Here is a 21,450-nt window from a genome sequence, read left to right on the forward strand (position 1 = left end):
TATAAGTTAAATAAGCAGGGTGACAATATACAGCCTTGATATACAGTATGTATACAGTATACAGTATACCACACAGTATACAGTACACAACAATGTACAGGTTATATACCCACATGATTTATTGCATGAATCAGAGTATGTTTGGGAATGAAAGGAAGTGCTGTTAAGAATTAGGGGAATAGCCTGAGCTACATGGTCCTCTCCATAAGGTCTACCCACAGGGCAGCTGATGGGGAGGACAGGCTGCTATCCCACACTGCGTGGTCTCCATGATGACTGCCCGTGGGCCCTGCCATCACCACCCACTTGGCCAAACACAGCCACCTGGGGGAGGGGAAGGAGCCAGGGAACTACATAGTCAGTCAGCTCCTCCCTGCTTTCCTTTCAAACAGGGCTGTTCTTCTATTTCTGCTTTCATGTATTATATTTCTGCACAAGAGTTACTTCGAAAGAAAGGGGTTTGTTGCTGAAACATTCTGAAGTGACTGTTAGGAGTTTCTCCCTCAGGGCAGGATCTTTATGCGGTCATTCATCCCACAAATATGTATTGAGTGTCTGCTCTCTACATCCATGCTCCGCAGCCGTCTGTTCCAGTGCTGTGGTGTCAGGGAGACCAAGCCTCTAACCCAGCCTGCAATTGTGTTTTGGAGGCTAATGCTTTACCCCAAAATAACAATTTAAGAAGTGACAGTATTTCACGTAACCTGGATGCAGTGTCAGCAGGACATGAGGGACAGAGCTTGTTTTCAAATTGGAGATGAAGCACAGGACACACTGGGTCTCTCTCAGTTCGTGATAATCTCCATTCAGAATTTCCCATGTTGTGGCTTCTTGGTAGCAAAACTTGCCTAGTGATGAGAAAGGAGATGTAGAGGACATCAGAGGAGACTTTGGTCCAGTCTTTGGAATAAACATCATGTAACCTCTTAAGGTTGTAGTATACTCTGCTTATATAGAGATTATCTACCCAGCTAACTCAGCTCTCTTGAATTAGCAATCAGCTGGAGGGAAGAGACACCAACACACTTTCAGAGGCATAAAATTAATGGCCTGAGCTTTACAGGCAAGGGCAGGGCCTAGGCAGAAAGGAAGCAGCAGCCACCCCCAACATATGCCTGCCTGCCCACTTTACTTTTTCTCATCTGCTAGGCTGGGTCTGTGCAAGCCCCCAGGAGCCCCCAGATTGGGTTCTGCAAACCACATGGGAACATTTCCAACTGCACCAGTTGGGAAAGCACAAAAGTATGGAAAGGATGAGTCCAAATTTCTTACATGAGCTGAAGTCTTCTCTAGGGACTGAAAGCTGATAAGATGGTTTCAATTCCATGTGGCACCTTCTCTTCAAAGGCTTTCCTGTTCTTCTGACTTATTTTTTAGTGTATGCATGTGGGGGGAAAATGTCAAACAAATATGAAAGGTAACGTGGAGGTAGGCATACACCATTTTACATTCCTACCACCATGTAGGAGAATTCTAGTTTCTCCCCATCGTTGCCAATACTGGTTACTCTCTTACTGATTATAGCCATCCTTGTGGGTGTGAAGTGGTAGTTAATTGCATCCTTGATAACCAGTGATGTTGAGCGTTGTTTCATGCATTTGTTGGTCATTTGTATATTTTTTCTGGAGTGTCTGTCAGATCCTTTACCCATTTAAAAATTAGGTTATTGATATTTTATTGTTGAGTTGTAAAAATTCTTTATATATTCTGGATACAAATTATTAGATGTATAATTTGAAAGAATTTCCCCCCACTCTCTGTGTTGTCTTTTCAATTTCTTGATGCTATCCTTTGAAGCACAGCAGTTTTTAATATTGAATATCGATGAAGTCAAATTTATGTATCTCTTTTTTTGTCAATTGTGCTTTTGGAGTCATATCTGAGAAGCCATTGCTTAATCAAAGGTCACAAATTTTCTTTCTAAGAGTTTCATAGTTTTGGCTTTAACATTTTAAGTTTTTCATCCATTTTGAGTTCATTTTTATATATGGTGTTTTAGGGACCCAACCTCATTCCTTTGTATGTGACAAATCCGACTGTCCCAGCACTATTTGTTGAAAAGACTCTACTTTTCACAGTGAAAGATCTTGGTAATTGTTTAAAATTGTTAATTGTTTAATGATTTAATTGTTTAAACAATTAAACAAGATAATTGTTTAAAAATTAATTTTTATATCAGGTAAATTATTGGTTTCAAAGTCAGCTCTATGAAACAAGTATAAGAAACAGCACATCTGTATCTGCCCTTTCCTCTCTTATTCCCTCTTTCTTCATATAGCAAACCTTTTTATTTTTAAATTTTATAGTTTATCCTGCTGCTGCTGCTGCTAAGTCACTTCAGTCGTGTCCGACTCTGTGTGACCCCATAGACAGCAGCCCACCAGGCTCCCCCGTCCCTGGGATTGTCCAAGCAAGAACACTGGAGTGGGTTGCCATTTCCTTCTCCAATGCATGCTCTGACCCAATTCTGATAATGTAGTGGTCTTATTTTCATCCCACAACAGAGTGAATTTGTTTTCATTTGCATCTATGCTTTTCAGATTGTGTTCAGCACAGCCTTTTGGCTGTTCTAGAGGAGAATGCCTTGTGGGGAGAATATCCTCATGATTTATTGCTCAAATTGCTTAGATTCTTGAGTACTCAAGACTTTCAAAAAGCATGTCTTTCTGAGGCCAGTTAGAATGTGGATATATTACCTAGTATAGTGAAGGACAGGGAAGCCTGGCGTGCTTCAGTCCATGGGTTGCAAGAGTCAGACACAACTTAGCGACTGAAAAACAATATTACCTAGAGGGAAAGGGTTGTTAAAACTGATAGAATAAAATATGATAAAATTTCAGGAGGAAAATAACATTACACAGGAAAAGGCACTGAAGAAAGGGGTTAATAAGACAGTGCAGGGACTTCCCTGGTGGTTAAGAATCCACCTTGCAATGTAGGGGACATGGGTTTGATCCCTGGTCGGGGAACTAAGATCTCACGTGCTGTGTGGCAACTAAGCCTGACCGCCACAATTACTGAGCCTGTGTGCCACAACTAGAGTCTGTGTGCCATAGTAAAAGATCCCACACGAAGCAACAAAGATCCTGTGTGCCCAAGACCCAATGCAGCCAAATAAACATAAAGAAAAAAATAAGACAGTGGAGCACATTTTAGAGAGAATTCAATTTTAAAACAGTTAGATTTGAAGTGCAGTGTTGATAGAGAAGTATGTTTCTACCTTGTGAAAAAGTCGCTCGTGGGACACCTTTTCCTGATAATATTAGTATCAAGTAGATAAGTTTACAGGGCTACTTTTAATGTTCCATGCACCTGCTCGTCCCTTTTCCTTCTTCCTTCTATCTCTCCCCATCAGTTCCTGCTGCCTCTGTCCCCTGCAGAGCCCTGGCCCCTGGGCCTACTCCTCTGTGAGTTCATGCTTGACCCATACAGAGTGTAAGGTGCAGATTCGCCAGAACCTGCTGAAGCTGTAGCTCTGAAGTGAGTCTCTGTGCAGGTGGAATGCTCCCAACAAGCCAACGCGGAGGTGATGAGAGAGATGACCCGGAAGCTGTACAGCCAGTACGAAGAGAAGCTGCAGGAGGAGCAGCAGCGGCACAATGCGGAGAAGGAGGCTCTCCTGGTGTGTATGTCCCACCTGCTGACGGAACAACCGGGGAGTGTTGGGTGCATTATTGTTGAAAATGAAGTCGCTCAGTCGTGTCCGACTCTTTGCGACCTCATAGACTGTAGCCTACCAGGTTCCTCTGTCCATGGGATCTTCTAGGCAATAGTACTGGAGTGGATTGCCATTTCCTTCTCCAGGGGATCTTCCCAACCCAGGGCTCGAACCCGGGTCTCCTGCATTGTAGACAGACGCTTTACCTTCTGAGCCACCAGGGGTGAGCTTTAAATGGGAAGGTGTGTACTTGGAGGTGAGTTAGTGGACTCTAACATGGGTTTAGTATGTGCCCACTCACTCCTCTCCCTTCTCCCTCCCTTCCTTTACTCACCTTCCTCCCTGCTTAAAAGAGCCCTCAATCTCTGTCTCTCAGTACACCCCTTTCTCCAGCCAGTCTGACCATTTGCCACATCCAGGTTGACCCTGGCTTACCTGAAGCTGTGCATTTCCTCACCGCGTCTTCTCCTCCTTCCCTATCCCCATCCTGCTTATGCTTCCTGAGAGTCTTGAAGATGCCAGCATCTCCACGAATGAAGTCTTTCCTCCTCACACAGCTGCAAGTGTCCCCGGTCCTGGGGAAGCCCGTTCTCTGTTCTCTGCTGTGGAATTCTCTTGTCCCTGTTATTAGAGCTGGTCTGTGCATCTCCCACCTTGGCTTCTCTAGCAGAGCATCAATTCCTTGAGATCAGGGACTCCAATCTGCCTCATCTTGTGTCCTCACAGGCTTAGTACATGTGCTGAATAATTGACTGAGCTGGTGTTTGGGAGAAAGATCTGGGCACTCTGCATTCAATTCCACTTCTAGCCCTAATTCCCTTTATGTTGTTGGCAAATACAGTGATACTTTGAGCATCTTGTCAGGGGATAAATAACATTTGTAGGCTTTTTTTTTTCCTCAAGGAGGGGGAAAAAAGGCAGAAAGATAACTAGGCCCTTGCAGTGTGTCTTTTATTCATTGGTTAGAACCAGAATCATGGAATTTGGGTTCGTGATTCTCTGAGACTCTTCTAGGCTCCCGGGTCATGCTTCTAAAGAGACAAGATGATTTAGTGAGGCCTGAGCTGTTTGAACCCTGATTGGTAGTGACTGAGTGTTCTCCTGAGAAGAGTGTGTTTCTTTTGCAGGAAGAAACCAATAGTTTTCTGAAAGCCATTGAAGAAGCCAATAAAAAGATGCAAGCGGCAGAGATCAGCCTAGAGGAGAAGGACCAGAGGATCGGGGAGCTGGACAGGCTGATTGAGCGCATGGAGAAGGTAACACAGCTTGGAGCCCGCGGGCCCCTTACCCAGCCTCCCTGTAGTGTAACAGCTCCCCTCAGGCCTGCCCAAAGGTGTGAGAAGCCCTCACCACAGATCCCTCTCATTCCTACAACTTGTGACTTGAAATAACAAAGACAGAACTATAAAATAAAGTATATGGATGTAAAGCCATTATCCTCCAATTAAAAATAAATCTAAAAAAAAGAAACAGCAAAAAGTAAAGTATATGGAAGTTCCACCAAGTCCTAAGTGTTCCTATGTTGAAAATTTTGATGCTTCTAACATCATTACATACAAAATTATTTATAGAAATTAATCTTTTAGCAGCCCTGCTTTGCTGGGGCTCTCAGCATGAACTTGGTTTCCTTGGCAGGTAGTCAAGCCCTGTTTCCATGTTACATTGACACCCCAAGCCAGTTGTTTCTGGGACCGGGGTCTGAAGGGTTGTTTATGCATCAGAGTAGGGGAAATTGCTCTCCGTGGGTGGGGGTGGAGCAGGGAGAGCCTGCAGAAGACAGGAGCTCAGCTGGGATAATGAGCCAGTCTAGAGAGAGGGAAGAAATGAAGTGGGAAGTGGAGAAAAGAGAAGAGGTGGGAGAGAGGAAAGAGAAAAAGCAAGAAAGATGAAGGGAGGGTGACCTTTACCAGGTGACAGCTGACTTCCAAGGGAGAGTGGTGGTTGAGGACTAGAGCTGTGGGTTCTAGGAAGTGGCTCTCTAGCTGTGTGAGTTTACAAAAGAGAGGGGACCAGCCAAGAGCACCCTTCAGCATCCTGTGACCCACACTGGACACTGAGAATCCCCACGCCAAGGATGGAGGGAGGGGAATGACTGGGAAGCAGGGTCAACAGCTGGGCTTCCGGCTGGTTCCGAGAAGAGGGCTGACCTGTGATGTCTGTGGCCTGGTCCCCTCTACACTCCTCTGACCAATAAGGTGGGAATAGCATTAAACAGAGCTTCTCAGCTGGCCAGGGGGCTCTTCTTTTAAGTAATATCTTTTGAGGGGAGGGACTTGAACAAATAAAGAGTCAGTTATAATTTCATCTCTACCCTCTGGGAAAGCAGAATCCTATCTTGTCTTGAAGAAAAGGTCAGTGGCATGGTTAGGGCTGATGTCGGTACTGGTTGTAGATGGTGGTTGTAATGATTGGGCACTGAAGGCATTTTCTAGAATGCAGGCAAGCTTTCCCCTACATCGCCGCTCTCCTGCAACAGCAGAAGGTGCTGGTTAAAGCACACTCCCCCCGAGTGACAGGCTGTCCTGCAGCAAACAGGAGCCAGGTGAGCGGGTGGTCTGGGGAGGGGTGTGGGCAGAGAAACCATCTCACAGAGAGACTATCCATGTTTTAGAATCACGAACCTAGGGTTTGAGTCTTGGCTCTCTTTCTAGTTGCAGGAAGTTACTTGACTCTTCCAAATTTAGCTTCCTCTTCTGTAAAATGTTGATAATAGTAATTCTTATTCTTAGGCCTTTTGTGAGGAGTCAACAAGAAAAATCCAGGCCAAATGTTAAGGGCAGTGCCTGGCATATATAGAGGAGGGGCTCAAAAAACGTGTGGCTCTGATTTTTAGGTTTTGACTCACATAAATGTCTGCCCCTGGTGTCATCTTTTTTTTGTTTCAGCTGGACCTGTTCTATAGCTTAGTTTCTTTGTCTCCTTGGGCTTCTGGAAAGTTCCCAACAGTTTCCCACTGATGTCCATGTGGAGCCCGCATGGGGGTGTGTGGCTGGGGGGCTAGGGCGCTAGTAAGGCTGGCCCTCCCTCCCCGCAGTTGTGTGGCATAAAACGTTCCCCATGTCCTCTTGGCGTTTTCTTTAGTGATTGAGAATCTGTTGTCCTTTCTCGTGACTTTTCTCATTTAGGCTAGCAAAATGCTTGCCTTAGGTAGCTAAGATTAGATATGCCCATTTACTGGTTTTCGCCCTTCACAGCTAAATCTGTGAGAGCAGGAACTGTGCCAAACCTCTGTCACACACTGTGAACAGCATGCCTACAGAGTTTGTATCCTGTTCTCACATATTTTTGGATTTTTCTCGAGGACAAACCACGTGCTTTTGAATGGCTTCTCTGCTGTGCCCCTTAGTTTACTGTTTCTGAACATTGTGTCCAAAACAGCTTTCTTTTTTCCTTCATCAGTTAAAGTATTTTAAGGAGTGTGTTCTATCAGAGACCTTTCTGCACAATAGATAGTACCCTATGCCTTGATCTTGGTGGTGGTTCCACCAGGTAATGTGAATACAGATATGTCAAGGGATTGTACAGTGTCCACTTAAGATTTGTTGTACCTCAACTTAGGAAAATATCAAAATTTAAAGCATACCGTAAGCTAGGCCTTGCCCTACTTTAAGACAGCTTTTTGGGGAGTTGGAGGGAAGGCTCACTTGTTAAGAATTCATCACTATTATTTCAGGGCTCATGGAAACTTCCAGCCAGTGGCAGAAACCATGGGGACAGTTAGTCTGTACATTCACTTGTAGAGATTTAAAAGAAGTAACGAAACCCCACGAAAAAGTTGGTCTCCCTTTATTCTGAATATGTCGGTGATAACATACCCTCCCTTCCAGAGTGTACTGCTTCCCAGTCTGACTATCCCTTGTCTGCTTACTGCTGACAGCTTCAGAAGTTGTGGGAGTTCAAGTTTCAAGGATTTGCTTTTAATATTTGGTGGGAAAGAAGTTTGGGATCTGTAAAACTAGTCAAAGCTTGTTGGGCAGAATTTCTGAGGGTAAAGATCAGTCACAGCCATACTTAGAGAAAGCCTTCAAGCAGAAGAGTCTCCTTTCAATTAGTGAGCAGGATTTGATAAATTTCATTTTAAGGAAATTTGTCATACTAACAGTTGTAATTATTTCTGGTGCAGTTTTGGAGGTAATGGGTGCTATACGTTTATTATTTTTCACTTTGTTCAAAGAAATAAATGTCCAGATTCTTTTTACTTTTTTAAGGTAGACTAAATTTATATAAAAATGTGTGCATATCTTCTTAAAAAATATTAATTTATTTGACTGCATTGCTTCTTAGTTGTGGCACGTGGGATGTAGTCCCCTGACCAGGAATCAGACCCGGGCCCCTGGATTGGGAGTGTAGAGTGTTAGCCACACCAGACCACCAGGGAAATCCCTGTACAAATCTTATGTGCACAGCTTATTGGTTTCCTATTGATACTGTAATCATTTACCACAGTTGGTGGCTTTAAAACATCATAGAGTTACCATCTTTAGTTTAGGAGGTCAGAAGTCCTAAAATCAAGGTGTGGGCAAGGCTGTTGGGAGCTCCAGAGGAGAATCCATTTCCTCGCCTTTGCTCCCTTCGAGAGACTGACTATATTCCTTGGCGCATGGCCCCATCCTCCAGCTGCTAAGTCAGCATTATAGCACCTCCCAGCCTGTGTCCATCTCTTGACTCTAACCCTTCTTCCTATAAGGGCCCAACCAGATAATTCAGGATAATCTCCCCATTTCAAGATTATTAACTTAATCATGTCTGCTAAGTTCCTTTTTCCACATAAGGCAACATGTTCCCAAGTTTCAGGGATTAGAATGTGGATGTCATTGCAGCACATTTATTCTGATTTTCATGGTATGTTTTTACAAGTAAACACAGCTGTGTAAACACTACCACAGTTAATTTATAGAATATTACAGAATTCCAGACCCTCCTGAGGATTCAGAAAATAATCAAGAAATTTGTAGTATCACAGGCCACTGATTTAGAGTATTGATTATCATTATTTAGAACTGTATACTTTCATAAGACATCTGAGCTTGGGCTGATGAAATAGTTTTTAAAAAATAAATCTTGCATGGCTTTCCCATGGTATTTGTCTCTAACTCATAAATACATCTATAAATGCACACTAGCAAATTTGAAATTTTGAGATTTGTTTGGACTCTGGTGAGTGAGTGTATCGAAGCCCATAGGTGTCATATAGATTTGAACTGACTAGTATTGGAGTTGCTTGCTGTACATTCTCTAGCCAACTTGGGATCCATGGTTAAATATTAATGTCTGTCTGTTTTAGGAGCGCCATCAACTTCAACTTCAACTCCTGGAGCATGAAACAGAAATGTCAGCGGAAATAACCGATTCTAACAAAGAAAGGTAAGATACACTGTCCCGTGTCTTATAATGGATTTAGGTGCTGGACACGCTGTGCTTGTGTGGGCTCACTTGGTGCTTGCATTTTCATTCATTTGGTCATCACTCATTGCAGACTGATAACATGTAAAACGCTGGACTGGGAGCTTCCAGCCACATATTGCAGCCAAGGGGTGGTTGTTAGAACAGTGGAACACGTCAGTGCCTGTCACTAATGCCAAAGTTCTGTCTATAAATGTTCCCCATAACCTTGAGCTCCACAGGATGCACCTTGTTGATGAGAAAACTCAACAGTGACTAATCCCATTGCCTTGGAAACGAATTTTACAATGTCTTTGTTTCCAAACATTTTTCAGTGAAACCTTGCCTTGTCCCTTGGCTGTGAGTGTATAAAGCCCTGCATGGGAAATGCAGGAGCAATGAACTGCCTATTCTGGAAACCAGAAGGCAGAGAGTCCACACGTGGCCCTCTAGTGAAGGGAAATGGGGTTGGCATGCGCTGAGCATTTGAGCAAGTTACTTAATCTGCCTGAGATCCTTTGCTTCTCTGTAAAATAAGAATTCTTTTTTAAAGTGAGAGGAATTAAAGTGATACTAATAATGCCCATCTCATTGGGTTATTATTGTGAGAGAACTGTTGGCTGTACTGCCTGCCACAATGTATGCTGAAAAATACCTGTTCTCCTTCCTCTTACATGACATCAGAGTTTGCAGAGTTCTAGGAATCCTCCCTAGTCTTTAAGGTTGTGCTGAGGAGGGACCCAGCAGAGATGGGAAGTGGTAAGCAGACCACCAGACCCTTTTCTGTGTTCTAGTTTAGTGGCCCCAAAGAAAGAGTCCATCTGCTGGTTCCTTGGGTTTATTTGAAACAAGTAGAGTCTGAGGATAATCTGTGCTGGGTTTTTTTTTTTAAACATGAAATATTTTCTGAGGTGGTCTGTTCTGTTTTGATGGAGGAAGGGTGTTTCAGCATATTTCTCATTTTCTCAAAATAAATGATGTGTGGAACAACTGTAATTCCTGCCTTCCCAGGACTCTGCCACTTGGTTTCAGATATGTTGTTGTGTTGCTAGACTCTTCTCTGTTTTCCTAATTGTGGCAATTACTGGATGTTCCAATGTTGTATTAACCCCCAAAGAAACAGTCTCTCATATCTGTAAGTGGTTAAAATTCTCTCTCAGCTCTTGGGAGGTAAAGTAACTGTCCTTACACAGGGTGAAATCTGCAAGTGGGGACTTGAAAAAGGGTCCTGTGTTCCTTCTCCAGTGGGGTGGTTGGTTGGTGGTTAATAAACTAGGATACATACAAAGTAGGAAGAGTGCATCTTGTTCTGGGCGGTGTTTCTCTCAAGCGGTGACTTCGTGTGCTGATGCTGTGTCGGTCAGGGGTTCACTGGCTCTGTCTTCTATCTGTGTTAGGTATCAGCAGCTGGAGGAGGCGTCAGCCAGCCTCCGGGAGCGGATCCGACACCTAGATGACATGGTGCATTGCCAGCAGAAGAAAGTCAAGCAGATGGTTGAGGAGGTAAGTCACTGTGAAGGGTCATGGGCGTGAGATTGCTTCCTGTGGTAGGGACTCTGCAGCCCCAGAGCCAGATATGACTCTCAGCTCCGTCTTCTGTGGTTGGCAGTTAACTAGCTCAGGCCACTGCTGTCTTGGCCCAAAGGAGAAGCTCCTCATCTGTCCCCTTTGGACAAGTGATGATCCCTCTAAAAGAGGGCTCTCTCCAGATCAAAAGGTTACAGTTAAGAAAGCTGGGAGGCACATTTCATAAATTCACCCCCCTATGCAGGTGGGTGCCTTCAGCTCAGGGACCAAAGGGTCCTTTTTCTCTTTAACTGTATAGTATGAAATCAAGGTACATACTTACTGATTGTTGGACATAGTTTACTATCCTGTTTTTCTAAATGAAAAAACAGGTAAGTTGAACATTTATAATTCTCTAGGAGGAAAAAAATATTTCTTTTAAGTTGTGTTATAGTAACCTGTCTCTTATGGTATTTTCTCCATAGGAGAAAATCCATGTTGTGTACAACGTATTATCTTTTTCTTACTCAATTAAAAAAATCAGAAACAAGAACAATTAGTACTAACAAGGTTATAAGGATTCCCTAGGGACTCATTCTCTAACTTGCAAAGAAAAGGTTTCGTTTTAATTAAACATTTGGTCTGCAGCAGAAAAACTGAAAAAAGCATTATATGTGCTTATATTAAGCACAGCTCTGAAAAGTTATTTGTTAATGGATTATTAAAATGAAAAGTATCTACTTCTAATAATTTACACATATGATAGACAAGTAGAAGGTTAAACATATATCTTTTTTTAAATTAATCTCTAAAATGTTGGAGCTACGAGTGGGGCTAAAGTCAGGAAATTGTGAGGGTGGGGAGGGACACCTTTTTAAATTGTGTGTAGGATAAACACACATTAGATAAAATCTTCACCCAAATGAGAAACCCACTTATACAGTGTGATTGGCCTGGGTGGAGTAGAATAGGAGAAGGGGGAGCAGGGGCTCAAATGAGGAGATCCTGATGCAGTTTCACGGTCCCTTGGCCCGGCTGGGCAGGAGCACTGCCAGCAGCAGTGATGGGCAGATCTTGCCCCATATCGGCACTGGGTAGATGTCAGGGGTGTTTCCGAAGGAAAAGCATCACTTTGTCACAGTTAGCATCTCAGGAACTATGGCAGTCTTAACTGTGGCTTTTCTGCCTCTGACTTCACACTCACGGTGTCTGCAGCCGGCTCCCCTCATTTCCCCAAGGGGCTCCTTGGCTGTGGTATACTCCATTTCTCCCGCCTCACCACAGGGTACTCTCTGCGTTGTTTCCCTGTCTAACATTAGAGAATGGTGAACAAAACCTCACGTGCATTGGCTTCTGATTCGGTTTTTGTCTATAAGGGTTTAATGATTGGTCTTTTAAAAAAATTATTTTATTTATTTATTTTTTGGCTGCGCTGGGTCTTCGTTGCTCTGGGCTTCTGTGGGGCTTCTGTAGTTGCGGCGAGCAGGGCTACCCTCTAGTTGCAGTGCGTGGGCTCCTCATTGTGGTGGCTTCTCTTATTGTGGAGCATGGGTTCTGGGGTGTGTGGGCTTCAGTAATTGTGGCATGAGGGCTTAGCAGTGCGGTTCCTGGGCTGTCGAGCACAGGCTCAATAGTTGTGGCACACAGACTTAGTTGTCCTGAGATCTTCCCCAACCAGGGATTGAACCTGTGTCTTCTGCATTGGCAGGTGTATTCTTTACCACTGACCGCTGGAAGCCCTGATTGGTCTTTTTAAAAAGACATTTTCAAGTTTAGAATTCTAAGTTACTTCTGGAATCTAATAAACATACTGATTTGAAAGCAGTAGGGGAATAATTAGGGCTTCCCAGGTTGTGCTGGAGAAGGCAATGGCACCCCACTCCAGTACTCTTGCCTGGAAAATCCCATGGACAGAGGAGCCTAGCAGGGTGCAGTTCATAGGGTTGCAAAGAGACACAACTGAAATGACTTAGCACAGCACGGGGGAGTATTTATATATGCAAATGAGGAAGCATCTAAAGATCACTGTCCATATCTTGCTTTAGTGTCTCTAATGTAATATCTCCCAAACATAGCTGTTCTAAGTGCCGATGATGTGGTCTGAAAGACCCAGCCATTGAAGTGAAATCGCAGGCTGAAATTTAGGATGGCATCATCAGAGGCCAGCTGGGGCCAGCTGGGTTTCAGTTAGGTGGAAGAGAAAGAGAGCTTTAATTCTAAATTTAAGCTAAAAATTACTTCTATCAGGTAATAAGAATTAAGGTATTTGTCCCGTACACCGTGTTAACTCATACAACAGGAGGATGGTTTAAAATCTCAATCACTGTAGCCAATTCTAACTTTTTTTAAAAGTTAGAAACATGGAAAAGGGACAAGTGAGCACACTGAGAAGTCCAGGATGAGGTTGGAAAGTATTAGAACTCTAGTAATCCAGGGAATGGTTGAAGGACTTGGACAGGTGATGGCCACGGGGAGACGTGAGAAGGGAGTTCACATCTTAGGAAAACTGTCATGGAGAAGAGGTAATATATTTTCCTTTGTATTGCAATGCAAAGCCAGATTGGAGCCACTGGGTGGCACTTGAAAAGATGCACATTTCAACTTTCAACATAAAGGAAACATTTGTAGTACTGGCTGCCCTGAAAGGTATTTAGCCCTTAATCAGGTACGCCTTTATAAGGAGAGAAGACGAGATTGAAGCTCTTTGTATAAAGGATTCTCTATAGTTTACTAGGCTGTGCTGTTGGTAGGATCTCAGCCTTTTCACTGCTTTGCATAATGCATGAAATCAGCAAATATATACTAAATTTGGACCAAATTTTTAAAAATCTAGATGGCTGAATTAGTCATTTGGACCAAATTTTGAAAAATCTAGATGGCTGAATTAGTCATGTGGTGTCCTCACTCTGGCTTGAGAAGAGAAGTGCTTTCTGTCTGTGAACTCCAGCCACCCAGACATGGAGGCAAATTTGACTGGAAGATAGAGGCAACCTTTATGTGTCACCAGTGTTAGGGACAGTTTTCCCTCTCTTCCATAAAGTCTGAAAGCCTGTCCCTGTGATGGGTTCATACTCAACAGGGGTAGGAATCCAGTCCCTGTCCATTATTGCTGTCATCTGAGTCATAATGTCTGTGAAGAAATTTAGTTTATTAAAATGATAGGCTTCCTTCTTCTCAAAACATTTAGGTATTATTACTGAGGTTCTTTGAATCCTGACATGTTAAGCAGTATATTTACTTCCACTCCTACTGCTGCTGCTGCTAAGTCACTTCAGTCACGACCGACTCTGTGCGACCCCATAGACGGCAGCCCACCAGGCTCCCCCGTCCCTGGGATTCTCCAGGCAAGAACGCTGGAGTGGGTTGCCATTTCCTTCTCCAGTGCATAAAAGTGAAAAGTGAAAGTGAAGTCACTCAGTCATGTCTGGAGCGTAATTTCTTAATAATATACTAAATAAAAATTAACCAATCTTGGTATTGCCATCCTTAGCCCAATAATAATTTTTCTTTGAATCCTGACATGTTAAGCAGTATATTTACTTCCACTCCTACTGCTGCTGCTGCTAAGTCACTTCAGTCATGACCGACTCTGTGCGACCCCATAGACGGCAGCCCACCAGGCTCCCCCATCCCTGGGATTCTCCAGGCAAGAACGCTGGAGTGGGTTGCCATTTCCTTCTCCAGTGCATAAAAGTGAAAAGTGAAAGTGAAGTCACTCAGTCATGTCTGGAGCGTAATTTCTTAATAATATACTAAATAAAAATTAACCAATCTTGGTATTGCCATCCTTAGCCCAATAATAATTTTTCTTTGAATCCTGACATGTTAAGCAGTATATTTACTTCCACTCCTACTGCTGCTGCTGCTAAGTCACTTCAGTCATGACCGACTCTGTGCGACCCCATAGACGGCAGCCCACCAGGCTCCCCCATCCCTGGGATTCTCCAGGCAAGAATGCTGGAGTGGGTTGCCATTTCCTTCTCCAATGCATGAAAGTGAAAAGTGAAAGTGAAGTCGCTCAGTCGTGTCTGGAGTGTAATTTCTTAATAATATACTAAATAAAAATTAACCAATCTTGGTATTGCCATCCTTAGCCCAATAATAATTTTTCATTGTATGGGACAGTACACTTCCACAGGGATCTGTGCTGTAAAAGTTCCAGTCACCCTTTTGAAATGAAGGATTAATATATATCTTATCGGGTCAAGTTCATTGAGAAAAGATACAGAGTATCTTCTGTGAAGTGTGAGAGCAGATACCCCCACTTAGCTAGATCTTTGTACTCAGTTAAGTCTCCTTTTGTGCTGTTTATCAGGGGTTGGTCATCTCCTTCCCACCACTAGTTCTTCTGACTAGTTCTGGATCTGACAAATAGATACACACACACACACACACACACGCCCAAATATGCCCCTTTTAGACTTTTAAGAGTTTTCCAGAAAATACAGAGGCACTGAAAAAAATAACAGTCATGAAGAAACTCACTCATCCATCCATTTACCAGATCCCTGCCTGTACTTTGTCTTTGCTGGGGCCGGGCACCAGTTGGGGGTGGGCAGGGCAGATAGTGGCTCTGCCCTCATGGATCTTACTATCTGGCGTTAGCTGAGTTCCAGTCATCCTTGCTCTTGGGCTTCAGTCTTCTGTTGCCAAGCTGTCTTGGGTGTGGGTCTTTTGTCTCAAATCAGGTAGAGTTCTTTAGCTTGCTGCTAAAGGACACAGGAGATCAGGGATGAGCACACGGCTGCAAGAAACCTACAGCCCGAGCAGTGAACACCTGACATATCTTTAAATATCTTCAGTCAACAGGGCGTTGACACCTCTTTCCCTGCTCTCATCAAGGCCCAGTCCCCTGCCAATCAAAGCAGCTTTCTGCCCAGGGGAAAATTATCTGGAGGAAAGCAATTTAAAAAATTCAAATTCTCTCTGTTCCGAGAATCTTCCCTTTTAAATGGATCTGCCATTTGTTAGCACACAATTTATTTTAAAATTCTTGTGTGGTGTGGTGTGCTGAAATGTACAATGCAAAACACGTTTTCACCAAGTACCCTCTATTTAGAGGATTCAGAGTGCTCTCCCTCATTGAAAATTAGCCACCTGGGGGAAAGGGAAAAGAGCTGCGACGATGAGCCCACAACCCTAACCCGCTCAATTGCCCTGTTTCCAGATCATGTCCCACGAGCTCTTCTCCAGATTTAGTCTCCGGCTCTTTGGAAGATAACAAAATGGTAGCCTGCTCCGGGTTGAAAGCAGTTGCTTTCATTGTTCGTGGTTAGAAGAACACTTGTACTCTCTCTGCTGGGAAGAGGTGGTATGTGTGTGTGATGAGCTGATGAACAAAACACGAAAGACATGCTATTGAAAGGAAAATGTGATGACGTAGGGCTCTTATTTGTGGAAACACCCACATTCTGTAACCTCAGCTTCCATGGCCTGACACTACAGAGTCAAGAGAACTCCAAGACCCACCGAGTATTTCTAGCAACATGGGTTCCTAGACATCAAAGAAGTAACTGTGGTGAAAGACAGTACTAAAATATAATTTTAAAGTGCCAGGTGGAGGCTGGTCCTAAGATCTTGGAGATTGAAGCCTTATTTATGGAAAAGCTATCAAGGACACCTGCCAAGGAGATGGGAAGCAGGCTTGAAGAACTCCAGTGCTCCAGGAGGAAGTGCTCCCCACCTGATCACACCCCAGGAAATACAGAAGCAGCCAAGTGTCACTGTCGCTTGATTATATTTGTATGTGGGAAGTGGCCCTGAGGATGTCATAGTGCTGAATCAAGATACAACATTAGTCAACTTAGCATTCTCCTTGTTTAAGTACATTTGGTTTGCTTCCATCCATGAATACACAGCTCAACTCACTTCATGAAAAGAAGTCTATCTGATGAAAAGAGAAATGTATTTGGCTGAAATGTCCTTAACATCTTATGGGAAAACCTGAACAAACTTTTTGACCCACCCAATATATTGACGTGAAATATACTTCATGCATGCTGTATTTTTATAGAGGCCTTGAGACAGCCACAGGCCCTGGTATCTCAACTAAACAGTGTTGCTGAGAATTGTAGTAGCAGCAGTGGTAATAATAGTCAGTGGGTGGTATTAGCCTAGTGATGGAGTGAATTCATCAAGGGGGTGGGTGTCATTTAGACGTTGGGTAGTTTTTTCCACTCCATCCACTTCTCTGTGGCCAAGTGGGCAGGTAAATGCCTTCTGGTCAGTAGTTGGCTTTGGTCTTCCGTTTAGATGTTTCTGTGCAGCAGAAAGGGAGCACATGGATAACTTTGCACTTAAGTAGTGAACTGGTGATGTGGTTTTACTCCCCGCCAGTGTTCTGTTTGAATGCAGATCCCCAGATACTCTGCTGGGTTTCCCAGCTTCCACCAGGGAGCTTGGAGTCGGATCTGAGAATTGCTCATATAGATATCACTCTAGCATAGGGACCTACATTGTTTCTAGAGATTCCATTACTGCCCTCATGTTTTTCAAACCTGTGGTGGAAAAGTTATTAGCATTTGTTCTAGTGGAGTAGACTCACAACTCAGCTTCAAAAAGTGAAATAATATCAAACCAGGGAGTGTAATGACTTCTAGAGAAAGTGGGGCACCCATGTGGGCCTCCGTCCTAGGACTGTCTGCTCTTGCCCTGCCCTGGGAGTTCCTTCTCTCTTTTGGGCCATGGGCAGTGTCCTGGGGCCAGATGAGCCTTCTGTTGTGGGGCAGAGAGTGAGTGAGGGGCTGAGACTGTCTGTGAGACCCTGAGAGTGCCTCCGAAATTTTGCCTTAACTAGATGACCCACGCACCTCCGCCTTGGCCTGATGCTGGTTCCTGGGCTGGTTGGGGACCTCCTTAGATCTGGGTCCCCTGCCTTTCAGGACCTCCCTCCATCTGCTCCTTCTTGCCTTTGCCCATGTCCCTCAGTTTACCGCTCCTGCCAGGACAGCGATATGGTGTGAACTTGACTTACTACATCAAACATGAGTTAGGTGCTCAAACCCTGCCCACCCCCCACTCACACTACCACTCCATTCCCAACCCTTAATTGGATCCTAAGCCTTGGACTCTTTTTTAAGGCTATACTTTTGTCCTAGGGCCGCTCACACTCCTACCCAAAGGAGATACTACACACAAGCTGAGGCCGAATTTACAGTAATTGAATGAGGCCGAATTTACAGTAATTGAAAATGTTGCAGTTTTCAATTCTGGTGTTTAACACTGTATTAGCCACTTCTTGATTTAAAAATCTTAGATGCTTGATCTAAAATGTGAAGGCTTTAGAAGGCGTCAGAAAGCTCACACAGATGTAAACCTTTTTCTATGCATTATTGAAAAATTGCAGGTTCATTGTATTGCTGGTACTGATTAATGTATTCACGATTCGAACTGTCCTTTCAAGGGAGAAGGTCTTTTCTTTGTAAATGTCATTGAACCCACCTTCTGTTTGTTGAAATCAGTTCTGATTGGCTCAGATATATTTCTCAGAGGCTTGGAAGCTCACATTCTGTCTGTGGCGGTCTCTGTGACTGTGCTTCTCATCCGAGTAACTCTCAGAGAGTGGGTATTCATCGTGTTGCATGGCTGTGCATCTAGGCCTCCCATGCCACGCTAATTCTCTGTGGGCGGTATTACTGGCACCATATTTTAGTACAGGAAACTGAAGCTTAGTCTTAAAAAAATAAGTTGCCAGCAGCCTCTCCACGAGTGATGATGGTGCTAGGTCTACACCCAGATTTTTGACTCCAAAGCTAGCCTTGTTCTTTGCTTATTTTTTTAGCAGTTGGAAAAAATTATAATTTTTTTTGTGTGTGGCCTCACTGCACAGCGTGTGGGATCTTAGTTCCCTAAGCAGGGATTGAACCTGTGCCACCTGCCTTGCAAACGCAGAGCCTTAACCACTGGAGCACCAGGGAAGTCCCTGGAAAAAATTTTAAATATGGAGAATAATAAAAATAAAACCCATGTACTGTCTTCTGGAATTGAAAGATATTAACATTTTGGCATATTTTGTATTTTTTCTAAATAAAGAACTTTAAAGACATTCTCATTTTACTCCTCCCATTTCGATTCTTTGTCCTTCTTACCCTCCACCCTATCCTGCCCTAGCGCTTCCTTCAGAGGCAACTGGCCTCTATCCAGACCATGTTTCTCTGCTTTTACTACACGCACATATGTTTATTGTCAATATATAGCTTAGTTTCTGTGTTTGAAAAGGTATGCTGGGAGTTTCCTGGTGCCCTAGTGGTTAGGATTTGGTGCTTTCATCACAGGAGCCTGGGTCTAACCCTTAGTCGGGAAACCATCCCACATGCTGTGTTGTGTGGACAAAATACAAATAAATAATAAAACTGTGTAAAATTTTATATATAGTGTATAAATAAATTTTATTGTATTTATTTTGAAACTTACTCTTTTCCCCAATTTTGTTTTTGGTGTTGTTCCATATACTAGATCTTAATTATTCATTTTGATGGCTCTCTAATATTCCACTGTCTGAATATCTTATAATGTATCCTCTTGATAGACATTTAGCTTGTTTCCAATTTTTTATTCTTTTACAAACAATACTGTACATGTGTCTATGCTTATCAAGGGAATAAACTTAGAGGAGGAATTGCCAGGGACTGGGGTTGGCACAGTCTCACCTCTGTCACTCTCCAAAGTGTGCATAGACTTCTACCTGTCATGTGTAAGGACAGATTTCCCCACATCCTCACCACCTCTTAGACTATAATTTTAGCCAGTTGTGAAATATTTCTTTGGCTTAGTTTTAATTTGCATCAGCCTGTTAACTACTCATTACAACTAGAGAAATTGACCCTAAACTTCTCAGCAGTCAAGCTCCCATTGTTATAAATTGGTTGTTCACATCTTTTGTTCATTTTTCTGTTTGGTGGTTTGTCTTTTTTCCTGCTGATTTGTAGGAATTCTGTATACTGCCAATATTAGTTGTTTATCAAAATAGTTGCATGCTATTATCTTTCCCAGTTCATGGTTTTTGGTTGTTTATGGGGTTTTGTACAATATATACATTTAAAAAAATTGTTATAAAATTATCAGTCTTTTTGTGCTGTGTTGTGTGTCTGTTTGTCATAAGTTTTAGAGTTTTGTTTTTCATTTTTAGGTCTGTAATCACCACCACCCCCCCCCGCCACATTCTTGCCCATCGTTCTTCCTTACTCTCTTTTTCTCCATAACACTTTATCATCTTGTGATATATCCTACACTTACCTGTTTTGCTTGCTTATGTGTTGTCTCTTTCTCCCCACTGGAATGTAAGCTCTCTGAGGGCAGTGGTTTTTGTCTGTTTCATTCATGTCTGTATCCCCAGTACTTGAAATAGTCACTGGCATATAGCAAGTGCTCAATAAATTTTATTGAACAAATAAAGAGTAATCTGTATGGAATTTATTTTTTGTGTATATAGTATGAATAGAAATTTCACCTTTTATTCCCTCATGGAAGGCTTGTTTCTCTAACACCATTCATTGAATAGTCCATCCTTCCACCACTGACTTTTTTCATTCAGCCTTTATCAAGCTGAAGTAATTTCCTTTGCACCACTGTCTTTATATATTCCCATTCCCCTGCCTCTGTGCTAAAGTTTGCAGGAAGGTCAGCCCTTCACATACAGCAGTGGGAGTGGGGGTGACGAAGAGCTAGGCCCTGTTTATGGAGAGCGCGTTTCTGATGGGTCAGTCAGTAAACATTTAAGAAGCACCTTTTATGAACCAAATGCAAAGACAGACCTGAGTCCTCAAAGCCCTCAGAGGATTTTCTGGTTGACATTAAAGCTGTTATAACTCAAGGCAGAATGTAAGTGTTGAGCAGGCAATGAGCTGTTTGCTGAGGACATAGAAACTGGAGAACACAGTGGTTAAGTTTGTAGGCGTCAAGTAAATTAAATCTGTCTTTGCATCCTGCCTCTGCTTCTCACTGGGCTTTATATCTTGAGCAATTTACTTATCTTCTCCAACATTTAATTTCCTTATCAAAAAATGTGAGTGATGATAATAATGCCTGCTTCAGACGTTGTTGATGGAAAGAATGTACCCTAAGGGCGTAGGTCAGTGCCTGCAAATACTCACTAATTGTAGTGTGCATGGAGAAACTTTAGGGAGGAGATGATATTTGACTGGGTCTTGCAGCATGGGTTAGATTTTTGTAGCAGGGATTGAGTAGGTGGAAAAGGACGTGCCAGACTAGACATAGAATCAATTAAAGCACAAACATGAAGGCCAGAAAGTATAGGGTGAGTTCAGCGAGCAATATTCCAGTTTGAGTGCACTGTAATGATGACAGGGAGGAATGATGAAGAGACTGGAAATGTAGGTTGAGCCTAACTGCGGTGGATTAGCAGCAACAACCCGAGAAAACGTCCTTTATTTCTCAGCTCCTGATTCCTCGATGGCTCCCCATTGCCAATGCCTCTAGCAGGGGTTTCTTGAAGACTCAGAGAGGAGAGGGGCAAGAAGGGCAGCTCAGAGGCTCCCTGGAGAGTCCTGGTCAGTGCAGGTGAGGGTCCATGTTCCAGGGCATCTGAACTTTAGGAACATGTGTTTGTGTGATGTGCACCTGCGTGTGTGTGTGTGTGTATGTGTTTAATTGAAGCCTCCTTTATTTTTTGTTTTGTTTTGTGTTAGAATTGACACAATTGGTAAACAAATCTTTTTTTTAAATTTTATTGGAATATAGTTGATTGACAATGATGTGTTAGTTTCAGGTGTACAGCAAAGTGAATCAGTTATACATCTACATAATCCCTCTTTTTAAGGTTCTTTTCCCATGTAGGTCATTACAGAGTACTGAGTAGAGTTCTCTGTGCTACACAGTAGGTCCTTATTAGTTATCTATTTAGTATATAGTAGTGCACGTCTATCAATAGGAACTTTTTTTTAAAC

At 43.0% G+C, this 21,450-nt stretch overlaps 1 protein-coding gene across 3 annotated transcripts in view; it reads left to right on the forward strand.

The window, feature by feature from the left end:
• The window catches only part of MYZAP (myocardial zonula adherens protein), a 112,905-nt gene that overhangs the window by 43,584 nt on the left and 47,871 nt on the right, over nt 1-21,450 (forward strand). For 2 of the 3 annotated variants that reach the window (XM_070377981.1, XM_005905616.3), the window contains exons 7-10: nt 3,497-3,622; nt 4,786-4,914; nt 8,943-9,022; nt 10,438-10,543. In XM_070377981.1, the coding sequence (XP_070234082.1) occupies nt 3,497-3,622; nt 4,786-4,914; nt 8,943-9,022; nt 10,438-10,543 (441 nt within the window). Of the gene's footprint in view, nt 1-3,496; nt 3,623-4,785; nt 4,915-8,942; nt 9,023-10,437; nt 10,544-15,713; nt 19,898-21,450 lie in introns of those variants that run through there. The other variant, XM_070377982.1, reaches the window with a different exon arrangement.

Source organism: Bos mutus, chromosome 10 (assembly GCF_027580195.1).
Source record: "Bos mutus isolate GX-2022 chromosome 10, NWIPB_WYAK_1.1, whole genome shotgun sequence".
NCBI lineage: Eukaryota > Metazoa > Chordata > Mammalia > Artiodactyla > Bovidae > Bos > Bos mutus.